The sequence below is a fragment of the Melampsora larici-populina genome, assembly GCF_000204055.1.
Source record: "Melampsora larici-populina 98AG31 unplaced genomic scaffold MELLAscaffold_105, whole genome shotgun sequence".
Classification (NCBI taxonomy): Eukaryota; Fungi; Basidiomycota; class Pucciniomycetes; order Pucciniales; family Melampsoraceae; genus Melampsora; species Melampsora laricis-populina.
Window position 1 is genome coordinate 34162 of NW_006768869.1, and position 15731 is coordinate 49892.

Consider the following 15731-nt stretch of genomic DNA (forward strand, 5'->3'; position numbering starts at 1 on the left):
TTTCTTGCTGCAGGACCCCGCCAGCATTGACCCTGCCCAAGTGCAACTTTGGAAAGACTTTCAAAGGGCTATCAAGATCATGCATCAACATTCTGAAGCACGGGGAGTGATCAAGGAAAATCATGCAGTCAAGATGCTACCGCCCCACAAGCGGCAAGGTACTATGAAAGCATTTGGTCACAGATCATCTAAGCGTGCTGGACAATATCAAAGAGGAACAGTTATTGGTTTGTTTATCTTCACCTTTCCACATGAGGACATTTCAGAAACTTAATTTGTTCAATGTCTTAACACCAGCAACCTATGCCCAAAATTCATCTACCAGCGAGGACCCAGCCAAACTAGACGAGGACGAAGCCCGTCAAGATGAACTTCCTTGGGTAGTGGACTTTCATGCTGAAAGGACATGTTCATTATCTCTATTTGTGTATGATTCCAACAAGAAGCTGGCCGAAGACACTGATGCCCCGTCGTGGGGATCAAAAGAGCCGGTGCCTGGTAGCAAAGAGTGGGAGAAATCACCCAATACCCAAGTCTTTGGGGACAAGGCATTTGTGGGATCCAATGTGATTGCTACCACTGGAGGATTCCGCAACGGAGTTCATTGTGACTTTGATGCCACTGGATTTGCTTCTGGTTTCTTCTGCTTAATTGATGCAAACACATGTTGAGTATTTAATATTCACAGCCTTATGACCAATCTGCTGACATATGTAATCTATTACAGCTGAAATTATTACTCCGGCAAGAAGACTCAAACTTTTGGCCGAGAGGAAGGAAGAAATTGAACTAGAGAAGAAGACTGGACACCGCATTGATAAGAAGCATCCCCAAGTTAGTGCCAAGTTTGTAATTCACATCAGTCACTATTTCAAGTTTATTGTAGACATCAATGCAGCTGATGTGGTAGAATTACTGTGGGCGACAGATGTTTGCCACAACACCGAACATTTTTTATTTTCTGAAGGAGAAAAAAAAAAGACAACATACTTGCAGGGTGCTGTAACAAGGGAAAAAACCAAGGCAAGAAAAGGGATTGGAAAGAGTAAAGGGGCGGTAGACCATGTACTTGCTTATGCTTGTAGCACTCAGATCAGTACCACTGTGGTGGCAGCAATGAAGGAGATTATGGAACAGCGGGTTGGTTTGGATGATGAGAGCTGGGAAAAATTGCACAGCGGCCTTGCAGAGACCTACGATAAGCAGATGCAACGGAAACGGGCCAATTTGGACCATCTTCAGAATAAGATTACTTCTTATAAGGAAACAAAAGGTTCAGCACTCAGATTTTTAAAATGATATATACATGTTTTTTTTTGTTTTTAAGATGATAATTTTGTGAGCAAAGGGTTTTTGTAAATTTTTGAATTTTTTAAGAGCAACAAATTTTGGAATACAGATTGAAAGGAAAGAATTTACTCCTGAATTTCCGCCTGGTGCTAATCTCTTGCTGGAATATGAGTCTGTTCCCCAGACTTACCACCATACAACAGCTCCATCTCCTCCTGTAGACTTAATTTTGCTACCTTTGGCGGTAGAAACCCCAGGTGCTTGCATATCTTGTTGCATTCGTGCTGGGTAGAGAAGTTCTCCAAGCCTTTCCTTCCAGTATTTCTGTCGCACCAAGCCATACTGGGGCCAAAACAAACCGTCAGGCAAAATGTTGGAATGCAAGCACAAAAGTACTTACTTGCTCGTATCCACAATCAAAGGGTCTGTCAATACTAAACCTACCCCCTGAAGATCCGCAACCATTCTTCTTCCGTCATAGTGTTTATGAGACCAATGACTGAGAGCTTGCATTACTTCATTGACTAAAGGACTGTCTGAAGGCCGGAGTTCAAAGTTGTGATTGCTGGTATACTTGCGGTATTGTGTAACATCAAGTACTTCTTCAAAGAAATAAGCACATTCTGTCGTAGCACTGCTTCCTGCATATACCGGAAAGTTTTGAACCATCTGGAAAATAAAAACATGTTATCGAGAAAGCTTGAATAAAATGAGATCCATATATTTGACTCACACGAATGTTTTGGATAGCTTCAACCGTTGCAGGGAAAAGTTGAATTTCATTCAGACCCAAAGCGGCTTTCTTAAACTTTTCAATCGCCATGGAAACAGCAGCATACACTCCACCGGATTCTTTATGGACAGCCAGATGAGTCATATTGGGAGGCGGCTCCCTCCGCTTCTTGGCAACCATCGGAGTGACCTCTCCACCAGGTGTTCTTCCAAAGGCATTGTAACATGTCCTGAAAGAACCTTTTCCAATCACCACACTTTCATCAACTTTGAAATGATACGGTGTTACCACCCACTAGAGCTTAGGCGGGCTCGCCCTCCTCTGAACTCAACAAGTAGAAAGTTGATCCTTGTGGTCCAAATGACTTCAGGCTTGGATCAGGATCAGTAAAAGAAAGAAAACATGGGATACAATAAACAATAAGGATATATACACCATGCTCAACTTATTGCACCATTGTGTGTCAAGCCAGGGACTGTGTAACCACTATCAGAGGTTCAATACAATCCAAATGAGATCTCAAGGTGATGCTAAGTGTAGCACACATTGTGAAAATATACTCAATTTACACAGATATTTAGGGTTCCAAAATTAGGTTTAAGCACTTGTGCAGCATGAAGTATAGAATGTTCAAAGTGAGTCATATTCATCAGTGAGTAAGCTGAGGTCTTAATTGATCAAACAGAAGGGAAAAGATTCTAAGGATGGATATTCACTAATATATCAAAGATCCAAGAGATAATAGGGCAGTTCAAGTTCAAAGCATCTAAAATAAAACTGTCCCTACCTTAAAATGCTGTTTAAAATCTCAAACTTTTTAAAACACTTTCAGAAATCCCTGCCCAAGGTGCACATTCTAGCAGAAAAAATTTGTAAAACAAATAATTTTTGAAGGCCTGGGAGGCCAAAGTACAAAAGATTTTAAGCACTTTTTGGCCCACTTGAACTCCCCTAATGGAGTTGCACTTGTCACTACTCAATCAAATGAGTATTAGATGTGATTTGAGTGATAGAGGTAATGTCTGACCAAGAAAAGTCATAGATCAAGAAAGACACACTAAACCTCACCACAGATCAAAGTGTGTACAAGTAGACACAAAAAGTTCATGTCACCCCCCAGCCTTGACCAGTTCACTAAACAAAGAAGTGTACTGCAAAATTATGCTGGTTGGGGATAGGGAGTGACGTAAACTTTTTGCACGTACAATGTACAGGGTTGGTTTTATTTTTGGATGAAGGTCATTTTGATCCCAAAGCTTTTCTTTTGTTTGCATTATAATTAAATGAAATTCTTTTGTTTGACATAGTATGATGATATAATTGTCATACCAGTGTTTTTTATGTCAATCATGTTTCTCATCTTCAAGTTTGTGTATGTATGTTTGTTTGTATCTTTAAAATCAAGCCCAATTTTGCATGAGTTGACAAAAACTGTATCTTTTTATTCTACAAAATCTTATATAGTTGAAACTTGAATTACAAATTACAAAAAATTTGTGATGTTACCAGGCAGGAGACCTATTTATATGGTTGGAAAGAATATAGATGGAGGTGTATGTGGGATGAATGAAACTGGAATATCATTTCAAGAAATTTTTTCTTCACCTTCTTGCTTCTACATAGAAAAATAGGAAAATAATGATTATTTTTGTGGGGGTGTGATTTTAACTCTGATGATTTAATTCTACATTGAAATTATATGTCTCTTCTCATAGTGTATGTGAAATTTCTTTACTCATCACTTTTTCTACTTTTTTTGATCTATTTAATAAACCTACTCTTTTTCTTTCTAATCCTTTGAAGGATCTCACACCTTGTTGTTTACCAATGGAACAATTCACACAAGAAAAAACAAACAAATCAGAATGTCTTGTATAATCTATTGTTGTAGAAAACGTTTGCAAGGACAAAACAAAAAGAGACAGACTTTTGGCTAAAACAATGGTATGTGAAGGAGAAAATTCTGATTTTTGATGTTCTTCTTTGAGTTGATTGGTATGATTAGGGTTAATCAATCCATCAGATTTATTTCTTTCCTTTTCCCACCAAATATTTGCGCTTCTTCTTTCCAAACTGGCTGATAATAACTTCATATAGATACTACTGAACATGTTGTATTGTATCCTTGCCTGATAACAAGTGATGGTGTTGATGTTGTTGTGATGATTGTTGTGAGTTTAGTTTCTCATTTGGATTCAATGTGGTTCTATTGGATTTTGGGGGATGATAATTAATGGCTTCATGAATGCAATGAGTTACTAAAGTCCTGCCCTGATTGATTGTTTTTGAATCAATCAAACAATGTTGACGGATTGTGATTTCATGGTTGATACAAGGGTGCTAAATCAGATTAATGATGATTGTAGGCTTAATTAGACTTTTGTGGAAGCTTGTATGATGATGTTCCTAAAGGTGATAATTGATTGGAATTTATTTGATTGATTTAAAAATGGGATCGATCATTTTGATTCTGAGATGTGTTTGAAGGTGATTTTGAGGTTGAGGTTGACTTTGGAGTTGGTTTGGAAATTGATAATGAGATTGACGTTGTTTAGGTTGAGATGAAGTTGATTATATATGATTAGCTTTGAGTTTGATTTGAAGGGGATTTGGACAATTTGGCACCTCGTGTACACTAAAAGTTTGGCCCCGATCCAAAGATCCGACGCCCCGTATCATCCGAGTCTCTCCCATAATTTGGTGCAGATGTAACTCAGATGAATATGATGCATCTGGAGTAACCTCCCACTATCCTCAAAGGTTTTTTTTTGCTTTGAAGCCATGTTTCTTTACGTAAATGAAGCAATTTCTAGAGCACCAGCATATAGTCATTCATACCAATTCCCCAATCATATACACATACACCATTTTTAGTGGTTTGCTTCAGCTTTCAGCGGCAAACATTCAAATCAAGCCTCACAACTTCACAACTTCACATACAAACTTCACAATTACACATCACATTTTCCCAATTACACATCACAACCTCACATTCACCAATGACCATCACAACTTCACAAGTTCACAGCGTGAAACCACCAATCTCACAATCTCACAGCTTCACACGTGCACAACTCGAAACCACCAATCTCACAATCTCACAACTTCACACTGAGCATCACAAGTTCACAAATTCCCACTTCACACTCATCCTCATGCTCACACTTAAGTACCACATACCACAACACACTGACCCGGGTCCGCCCTGCATCTATCTAATTTGAAGTACTTGCCCCTCCCTCAACTTAGTCATCTGATTCCCACAACCTCAACTTCTAACACCACACCACCCCTGCTCTCAATATCTAACAGAAAACATGGCTCGCCCCACTCGCCAATCTGGATTGGCTGCAACTACTCAACCAGCTCGTCGTACACGTAGTCAACACTCAAAGGCCAGAAAACCAAAGACCAAGAAAGAGTTGAATGAAGATAGCTCCAATGATGAGTCATCAATTGGCGCGGACAAATTTGAACTAATCAAAGAGGACAAAGGATGGGAGGACGAGGAGGAAGTCACCAAAACCAAAACCGATACTAAGCCCCAGTCCAAACCATCAAGCGCCAAGAAGACGAGAGCCATCCAAATTACACTTGCAAACTACCAAGACAGTGATTTAGACATCGCAACAATCGATTCATTCCTTCATGCTAGTGCTCGTAAAACACGAAACCGTATTACGCCTGATGTTCAAAAAGAGTTGAAGAACATCCAATTCCTTTATTGCCGTGCGAAGAAACTTTTGGCGTTAGCTGCTCACTGCAGCGAACGGACAGTCAACGAGTTTCTGTGAGTGACTTATACAAACAAGTATTATCTTTTGCATTTTTTGTCTCATCCATATTTGCTCTATTTGATACAGGCACGAAGTGAGCATGCGAACCAAACGCACATACTACCAATGCTATCTAAAGTACGGCAAAGAATCCACAAGCGCTCAAAGTAAGTAATTGTATCATCTGATCTTATCAATACTAGGTAAACTTGTATTGGATCCTTTTCCACCATAATAGTGCCACCTAAGAATGAGTCAATTGGATTTAAAGAGCGAAACCGTCATCTTGGCCAAACATGGTCCTCATACGACCTTGACGAGAAGCATGTATTTCACGATCAACTTTTCTTTTGTCTTGGATATTTAGCGTGTGGGTGGCAGATTCCACCAGCCAAACCAGAAACCTAACCCTTATCTACCGAAGATATTGAGAGGTACTTACCAATCTATAGACGACTAGTCGATACTGACAAGGTAGCAAGAGATTTGGGTCAAGCCAAGTTGGGCCCTCACTTACCCACTGCTCGACAAAACAAGGGAATCTCAGAGGTTCAACAAATTGATCATCAGGTATGGACAGAGTCATTACATTCCGTTATCAAATCCAACTAACATTGAACTTGCTTGTCAGCTCCAGATTCTCAAGATCCGCTATGGTGTTGATTACTCTCTTATGGCCTCCTCCTGGTCACCGGACACCAAAAATCAAACTGCACAGTGGAGTATGGAGACTTCATCATGTGATGATTGGATAGTGTTGAGTAACGGAACCTGGCACCTCCTAGAAAAATTTGTGCGCCAAGTGACCCAGTCCGACTCGCACGCCCACCCGAAACGACCCAAAAAGGTCCAGCCAAGTGACGAAATTAAAGGACGCCTCATTGCTGCGTTGAACTCACAAGTTGGTGTGTTCTTTCATTATGCATCTCTTCCAAGATAGAGTCCTTGACATGCCGTCACGCCTTTCCTACCTACCAAACCCTTTTCATCGACCAGAACAATATCTTCAACCACCATATTCACATTTGGACTGTCACCCCAAGACCTCAAATCCTCATTTAGCACTTGAGAAACGTGTGTTCAAAGGCGACATCAAGCTAATGGTGGTACGAACTGCACAAAGCCAAATTACCGACACTCTCCTCTCAACCGAGCTACAAAAGATGACACTTGCCACCCATAAGCTCTGGTTGGCCGACATCGAGGCTGGACATTACAAAGTGGTTCGACAACCAAACATCCAAGGTACAACACCTAACGACAAAAAGGATGACGATGCACAGGACAACCATCCAATGGACAATGAAATTGAGGAGGTGACCATGACACAACCACTGGCATAGTCATACTACCAAATGATCTGCCTCAACATAGGTATCAAAGAGACGTTTGCGATATTCATTTGTTTCTTGATTTCCCGCTCCACTCGTATCAAACGTGGCCATTTGTTAGATTCATCATACTTAAGAATCATGCTTCAGAATTCCATGAGAACTTTCTATTCGATTAAATTCCATTGCATAAATAAACCGCTTGACAACTTGTTTTTTCATGGTAGTGGACCTCACAAAGCCGATGAGAATTAAAGTTCAACCTGACAATTGCTTCAAACCTGTTTTGAAACTTTTGTTTGGGTGAAACTACACTAAGAATCCCACTGAGTTCTTCACAGATGGAAAACTCAGGTGCGCTCCATGCATCATATGTTCTTATTGACCTCTGCACTTTGTTGTCAAGTGCGTGAAATTTGTGAACTCTAAATGTGAACTCTATGATTCAATGACCTCTGGAGTGTGAAGTTTGTGATTGCTGTGAACTTGGTGAACTGTGAGAAGTTTGTGAACTGTGTGAACTATACTTCCAACTGTTCAAAAAACTCTGTGAACTTCTGAACATGTGAACCTGTGAACTTGTGAACTTGTGAACTTGTGAACTTGTGAACTTGTGAACTTGTGAACTTGTGAATTTGTGAATTTGTGAATTTGTGAACTTGTGAACTCCATGGACTATGTGAACTGTGTGAACTGTGTGAACTGTGTGAACTGTGTGAACTGTGTGAACTGTGTGAACTGTGTGAACTGTGTGAACTGTGTGAACTGTGTGAAGTTTGTGAAGTTTGTGAACTCTACCAACTGACAAGTTGGGAACCCTCTGTGGGATCTCAGCTTTGTTAACTTTGTGAAGTTGTGAAGTTGTGAAGTTGTGAAGTTGGGCACTTCACAGCTTCACAACCTCACTGCTTTTGTGAAGTTTCACTTAGTGATAACCAACGCAACGTACAATAAATCTCTAATAATGTATCCACTCGGGACCTTCATTCTCATCTACCTTCTCATCGACCTCATATTGCTCAACATCATCAGCAGCATTTAGTGCATCTTCTTCGCCCTCTGCAGCATCTTCTTCATCTTCACCTCCCTCTCCTTCAATAGTTACTCCTTGAACCATACGTTCCCATTCAGCTCGACTCAATTTAACCATATTTCGCCACCTTGTACACTTTTCTCGATCGACCTCTTCGCTACAGCCCAGTGGGGGTGAAGTCCAGTTTACCAGAGTGCAAATCTTTTCTTGCCACCTTAGCCATATACGACATGAACGTTGCATGAGTGTTGAATGCAAAGCCTCCATTGTTTCTTTTGATGCAGCCCATAAGGGAACGATACCTGAATCGAAAACAGCATGTGATCATGTAAGCTTCGTCAAATGATCTTGTCTAGCCAATATCATACATACCTTGCCTGATCTCATCCCGAAGTACATCGATTTTATCCTGATATTCCAGGCCCCAGTTCATCATTTGCCTCGCCTCCTTGGCTATTCGGCGGAGCTCCTCCTCACATCGCTGTACATCTAGATAGGCCTCAATGCCATCTTGAGTTCGTGGATCTACGGCCCATGGTTCATTTGGATGGGTGAGGTCACCACAATCAAAGAACGGGTCCGTTATTTCCATCTGTTCAACTTCGATTAGGGTCGGTGTGGGTAGTGGCTCATTTGGGTCAAACTTGTCATTGTAATTACGTGCCAGACGATTATATGTTGTATGCTTCCTACGCTGCTCTGCAGCCCTCAAGATCCGAAGACGATTCATTTTGGCCTGCACATTGGTACCTTCATGCAAGGACCAGTTGTCAGTAAGTCTCAACAATAATCACGGGGGGAGCTGGCCAACCTACCTCGCGCTGTCCCAGCTCGCCTTCGCTGCTCAATTACCCCGCTTTTGGCCTCAACTAGTCGATTTTTGGCTACCTGTATCTTAATCAAAGGTTTTGCTCTTTCGTCTAGACCAATTCAACAGTAAGGCTGTTTGATTTCAAGAATTCACTGCAAATGAGGTAAGTTAGTTGCCGACCTGATACCCCTGTGAGTTCAAGGAATTCCACAGTGCCCAATTTGCCTGATATATCTTCCATAGCTTCCTCAAGGTGAACCATGGTGTTGGGTAATGACAGCATGGCCTGTTTCTTACGACCTCCCCGTTTGGACCTTTTTCGTCTCTGTATTGCAGTTAGTCTACCTCTGATATTGAAATCATTCAAATCACTCATTCGACCACAAATATGCTAGATATGGTAGTTAAAAACCTACTGGGCGGAAACAAGCTTTTCCTCTAGCTCCACTAGCTCACCCAGCAACTCCAGATAGTCCGAGCTGCTTTGAGTTAATGCTTGACTCTGTAGTTCTTTTTTCTGATTCCACTGTTCCTCAAAGTAGGCCACATTGAAACCATGTGCCCTTTCCAGGGCTGCTAACCTTTCCAGGCCCGTCTTCAATTTCGCTTGGGTCTTCTTAAGATGTCCCAAGGAACATTGAACTGATCATGGACGTCCTTCATATTCAGTTAGAAGTGATACATATAGTCTGACAGCATCATCCTTCACTTACCTGCATTCATTCTTCCAAGATCGTTCTTGTGAAGCGCAGCAAAATGTAAGGCATTGAGGCGATGTTGTTTGGTGCAATATCGCAGTCGCCGCACCAAGGGTTTGAATTTTGCCCATATACGCTCACTACCCTCTCCATCTGTGAGTCCCCATGCTTTATTCAGCCGTGGATTGTAATCGAGCTGACAAGTCCATTTGTGTACAAACGAATGGAATAAGCTGGTTGCAAATTTAAGCCAATTGAACTCTCGTTCGATCGGGAATTGGTTCCGCTAAGATATGTGGGATGTAGTTATCAGGATGCCATCAAATCAGATGCCCATAGATAATAGTAAGTCTTGACGTACTTTCTCAATGCCCTTCTTGATATTGCACCCTATGTCATACAAGACACCCAGCTTGCCATCACGTTTGCCGGGTCGCCCTTCGGTGGCTCGCAGAAGACAATTGATGAGTGCGAGAGGGTATACATTCCTACACACAAAGCATTCTGTAAATGTGTCTCCAAGGTAACAAGTCCTGGCTCAACTTTTCACCACTTTGGATAATGCTGATGAGCTTAAGGCATTGATCGTGCCGGCAGCCCAAAACCTCAAGGCCAGTTTCGTCATTTCCTTTCCAATGGGTCTTGCCACGTACATCATCCGCAGCTGTATGCCTAGCTGAGCATGGATCCTTTTGCAAAGCAGTGTCAGCAGCTGTCAAAAAAACGTTGTAGGCATTAAATGTAAAGAGATCTCACAACTTCTGCTTCTGCCCAGTGTTGTTTCCCTGGGTTTGCTCTTGGCACGGGTAGACTCTCGCGCATCGCCTCTATCTCGTCAGGAGGTAGGAACATGGCGGGAGTAATGATACCTCCCAATTCAATACTGGCAGCCAAGTGACGCCGGTGTTGGAAGTTGCCATCGAGGCACACACAGTGACATGGTTCACCATCTGGCAAAGCGTCTACATCGGGCCCAAAGCATTGGGGACACTTGAATGCTAGCTCATCATAATCGGTCAGCCGAAGTGCCTTGGATGCCGCCTCATCTGTCATAATAAGCATTTGTCAATAAGCATCCATAGCCGCCGACAATGTTCGGTTCCATTCGCGTGCCTGGGTTTGTATTGGGGGTAGTCAGGCTTCACAGAAACTTCTATCGGTGAGAGTGATATACATTACTTTTTCTCCCCCTTTTGCAAGAAATATTGGATTACCAGGGTCCAGAAACTCCGCAAGAGCAAGTCCAAACGGCTGGAAACCAATGGAGCAAAACTTCCACAGGATATGAAAAAACCTGAGTAGTTGAATGCTGATTGCTGAAACAGGCCGGTCAGGGGTACCTCCGATAAATCCTGCGTGGATGAGTCGCACCTGTTCATTCGCATAACATTTACAAAATGGGATGGATATCTGTTGACGGTCTGGATACAGGTACACATGGAAGTGAGTGAACCTAAAGCCCCAATGTACACCCGATCAATACTAACAACATAAATCCAAAACATCCAATGTGCCAGGTGTGCCCTGACAATTGCATTCTTTCTTGAAGTCATGATCAAAGGTTTGGGGATTCGACCAATCCTTAGTCAATTGCTGCATCTCGAGGAAAGCTGGAAACATCCCAGGATGGCGAGTACGCCATTGGACTTCTTCATGTGCTCTGCGCCCAGAGTAGAATCCCCTGTTCAGACCCTGCGTAACATCATCAACATCATCTAGGTTAGCATCGGGTGGATCGCTAGTGGGATCCTCCAGTGGGGGAAACATCTGCATGTCGTCCCGCGCATCTTCATCTTCGTGACCTGTGTCTTCGGGGTTGTTGCCGGTATAAGTGACAGCATCCATATACACATCTCCTGATCCAGAAGGAGCGGGTGGCAAAGGACCTTCACCACATAGTTGTAGAGCCCTTTGACGAGATTTAAGCTTCATCGAAAGCACACAAGCGTCCAGTGCATTTTGAGGTTTGCGAGTCAGTCGTTCAATTGCATTAAGGCGGTACTTCTTCTTGTTTGCCATGACTTTTAGGATAGGTGGTGCAGATTGCGACTATGGATGGGTGCTTGCTTACGGATGATTTAAGTTATGTCTAGTCTACCCATTTGGACAAATGGGTTGCACCTTGCAAATTCCAGTTCAGTCGCTTGCTGTCAAGCAATTGACAGCCAATATCCCATATGCCTTCTTTGGGAATCACTACATGTATTGCATCAATGGTCCCTGTTTTGATCTATTACATCCTAAAGATCCCAACGAAAGGGGAGATTATAGCGCCTGAAAAAGGGCAAGCTGGCAACTGAACTGGCCTGAAACGGATTGGGGCACACTATCCGTCTGTGTACCCCATACAATTGGTGGGTGCTATGTACCGAACCTTTTGGATGACTCAATCAGTAACCTATTGATTTTGAGGCCCAAGCGCTCAGGAAATCATCATTGCAAAGGCAGTATATATATTGGCAACTAACCTGGACCTATGGTGCATAGGTTCAGGTTACCTTCCGTGGACAGAACACCTGGTGTGTTCTTTGAAGGAATGAATATATAAATAATTATATATTCATTCCCTTGCTACACCCAAAGAAAGCATAACCTGACATGATTCTTAGCCAATGATGTGTACTAGGGTGATGCAATTGAGACAACAGTACTTCAGGTTGTCTTACCTAGCAGATTTGACAAAATAATATTGATTGTCAAATTGGAAATATGTGATATGTTCAAATGTGTGACTTTAAGGCCTGCCAAAAAAGAAAGCATAACCTGAGATGATTCTTAGCCAATGATGTGTACTAGGGTGATGCAATTGAGACAACAGTGCTTCAGGTTGTCTTACCTAGCTGATTTGACAAAATAATATTGATTGTCCAATTGAAACATATGTGATATGTTCAAATGTGTGACTTTAAGGCCTGCCAAACCAGGCAACAGTCAACTTTGATGGGATGACTTTTTTCACAGAGGCCCCAAGGTCTTTTGGAATGTTGCAATAACTTACTGTGTTTCAAAAGTTGTCTCCCGCAACTGATGAGACAAAATGATAATGTCAAATTGACCTCTTTGACATATGTGATCTGTTATCAGGTGTGACTTAAAGGAAGCCATCCAACCCCTGGAATGGTGAATTATGGGATAAATTTTTTCACAGAGGAGACCAATAGTGGTTTGGAATGTTGCACTTATTTACTGTGTATCAAAAGTTGGACCAATAGTGGTTAGGAATGTTGCACTTATTTATCAAAAGTTGTCTCCCCCCACTGATGAGACAAATTATAATGTCAAAATGTCCCCTTTTGAACATGTGATATGTTAAAAAGTGGTACTTGATGGTCTGCCTACCTACCCCTGCAACAGTGACTTTGCAGGGGTAGGTAGGCAGACCATCAAAGGCATAATAGTGGGTTGAAATGCTTTATAGTGTTCCCAATTCACTATTACACAGTCATGCCCATCATTTGGCCACACATGATGGTCACCCAAAAAATTGATTTGTAGTGTGATCCTTTTGTTGGGTCACCACACATGAAAAGGATCACACTAAATCATATCCTGACTCAAAAATGAAATCATTTTATTGTTCCACCCAATCAAAGAGTAAAGTTATACAATCATGGAACAAGTCTTAATTTCTGCTGATAATCCAAACACAAAAAGTTTTATTTGAGCACCGTCCCAGCCCAAAAGGGGTCAATTTCCACAAAACTGGCCTTAAGTGTCAGAAGGACAACCTTCTCACTTGAACGTGCATGAATAGTGTGTGGGTGATTACTGGATATATATCATACAGCTTAAATTTTGAGCTTATCTGAAAGACCCACAAAGTTCTTTTGGTAACATCTATTCATGTCAAAAGAGTTCAACTGAAGTCCGGGCATCCCCCAAAGCCAAATAAAACTATGCAGCATTGCCTCCACAGAGGAAACCTCATGAATAGTTGATAGGCACATACTATAAATATATCACACAGGGTCAAGTTTGAGCTTATCTCGAAATCCCACAAAGTTTCCTTGGTCAGGTATATTCCCACAACTGGGGTTCTCCACCTGCACGGAGGAACCCAAATGCAGTTTCAAGTATGAAGAATGACCACCACAGAGGAAATTTCAAGAATAGTTGATAGGCCCATACTATAAATATATAACACAGGTTCATCTTTGATGTTATCTCAAAATCCCACAAAGTTTCATTGGTCAGGTATATTCCCACAATGAAGATTCCTCAAAATCCCACAAAGTTTCATTGGCAGCAGGAATACATGCTACCCATGAAATCATGTTGTCCCCGGAGGCAACTAAAGGGCCAAGCCAATAACTCTGTTAAGGAATGTTTTACACAAATTAACATTAACAATCCACAGTGTAAGCTGTCATTATTAACATTAACAATCCACAGTGTAAGCTGTCATTTATGTATCAACATAAAGCAAAGCTTCAATTGAAGCTGGGGGTTTATCTCAACATCCAATAGAATTTAATGGTTAGGAAGACTTCCATAAAGTCTGACCTGACAAGTGTGTGAAGGATTGTTTTACAGACATTAACAGTGTTCAGCTAGCTCCATACCATATGAACACACTCTATCTCAACATGTAATAGAGTCTCATTTTGCCTTCCATAAAGCCTTCTTCTATCCTCACACGTGTGCCACACATTCACATGTGCCACACGTGACATTGGGCATATCCAAATGTCTGTTTGATTTCACCTTGTGTTGATTGGGTATATAAAAATCTGGGTGTGCTAGTGAGTACCCAGATCAGTACTACCTACCCAGATAATTATGATTACAGTATGATTACTTCTTTATTACCCCACACATAACCCCAAATAGATGTATGTACGGATGGGCAACTGGTGGCTAGGCACGGGGAACTGTATCCGGCACTAACTCCCACTCAGTGTATCATTCAAACCTATGTGACATGAGCATCCACCATTCAAACAAACCACCTTTACATTTAAATCAATCGGAATCAAATACTTTGTCTACGAGGACGTGGACACATTCTGGGAATCACGCGCCTGATGTAACCCCCTGTTACACATGTTTAGGCGCAGATGTACACATGTACAATCGAGGCTAAACGTGTTACATAATAATTCTACACAGTTTCAAGCTGTCTCAAGGGTCCACGGGTACAAAAAGTTGTGCCCCAAGGGCTAAATGTGTATACTGACTACCTGTCACTCGATAATCAAATTTTCGAGTGACAGGTAGTCAATCAAAAATTTGCTCCTTCTTTCTCATCAGAACCAACCAAAGTCGATGGTCTCACATCATCCATTTATTTCTCCTTTCATCTCCTCCGCATCATCAATCACACGGAACAATCTCTTTCCAAACTCTTCTGGTGTCTTTCAACTTTTGCCAAGAAACCATTTAAATCTTTGCTTGTTTGCTTCGAACCTAGTTCACCGCGACGCCAAACCCTGAAGCTAGAAGCAGATTGATATAGTTGGTTCCACTGGCAACTGTGTGATTGCACAGACTTATTGTTTGAAGAGTTTTTTTTGACGTGAAGCAAATTTTGATTCCTTTATACTTCTCTTCTCAATCCTCATTTTGTTCTGACTTTTTTTTATTACTTTACATTTCTCTCCTCAATCTTCATTTTATACTTCCTCCAGTCTCAACCTCGTCATCTGATGGCCAAATACAAATCTCCAAGTACGCTCAAATCTCGCAATAACCGATCCAATCAACAACATCAAGCACGTTCATCCAATTGATTACCCAATGCACGAGCTACAAAGAAAGCGGAACTCACCAAGCGTTATGGATTACCGGCCGATGCGAAGTTCCTTTTCTTCAAGAAAGGACGATGTTTTGGTAAACCACACCTTAGCTTATCTTACGGGACAGTCGTCTGCCTTGATCTGGACACATCCGAGCTCCTGCTTGTCGTACGGTTTGTACAAAGGGACCTCAAAAACCAAGAACTGTTTGATTCTTACAATCATGCGATTAGCACGGTTTACCAGCATGCCAAAGCTAGAGGGGAAATCAAGATTAATGGTGCTACTTACCGTGGGAGGAGGCAAGGTCGCAAGTTTGGGAAG

General features: G+C 41.7%; 1 protein-coding gene across 1 annotated transcript; it reads right to left on the reverse strand.

The window, feature by feature from the left end:
- Nucleotides 1–8088: 8088 nt before the first annotated feature.
- MELLADRAFT_69696 (uncharacterized protein) lies at nucleotides 8089–8430 on the reverse strand (the record flags this gene model as incomplete). Its single annotated transcript, XM_007418769.1, has 1 exon — nucleotides 8089–8430. One exon carries the CDS (start codon nucleotides 8428–8430, stop codon nucleotides 8089–8091), a length of 342 nt encoding a protein of 113 aa, XP_007418831.1.
- Nucleotides 8431–15731: the final 7301 nt, after the last annotated feature.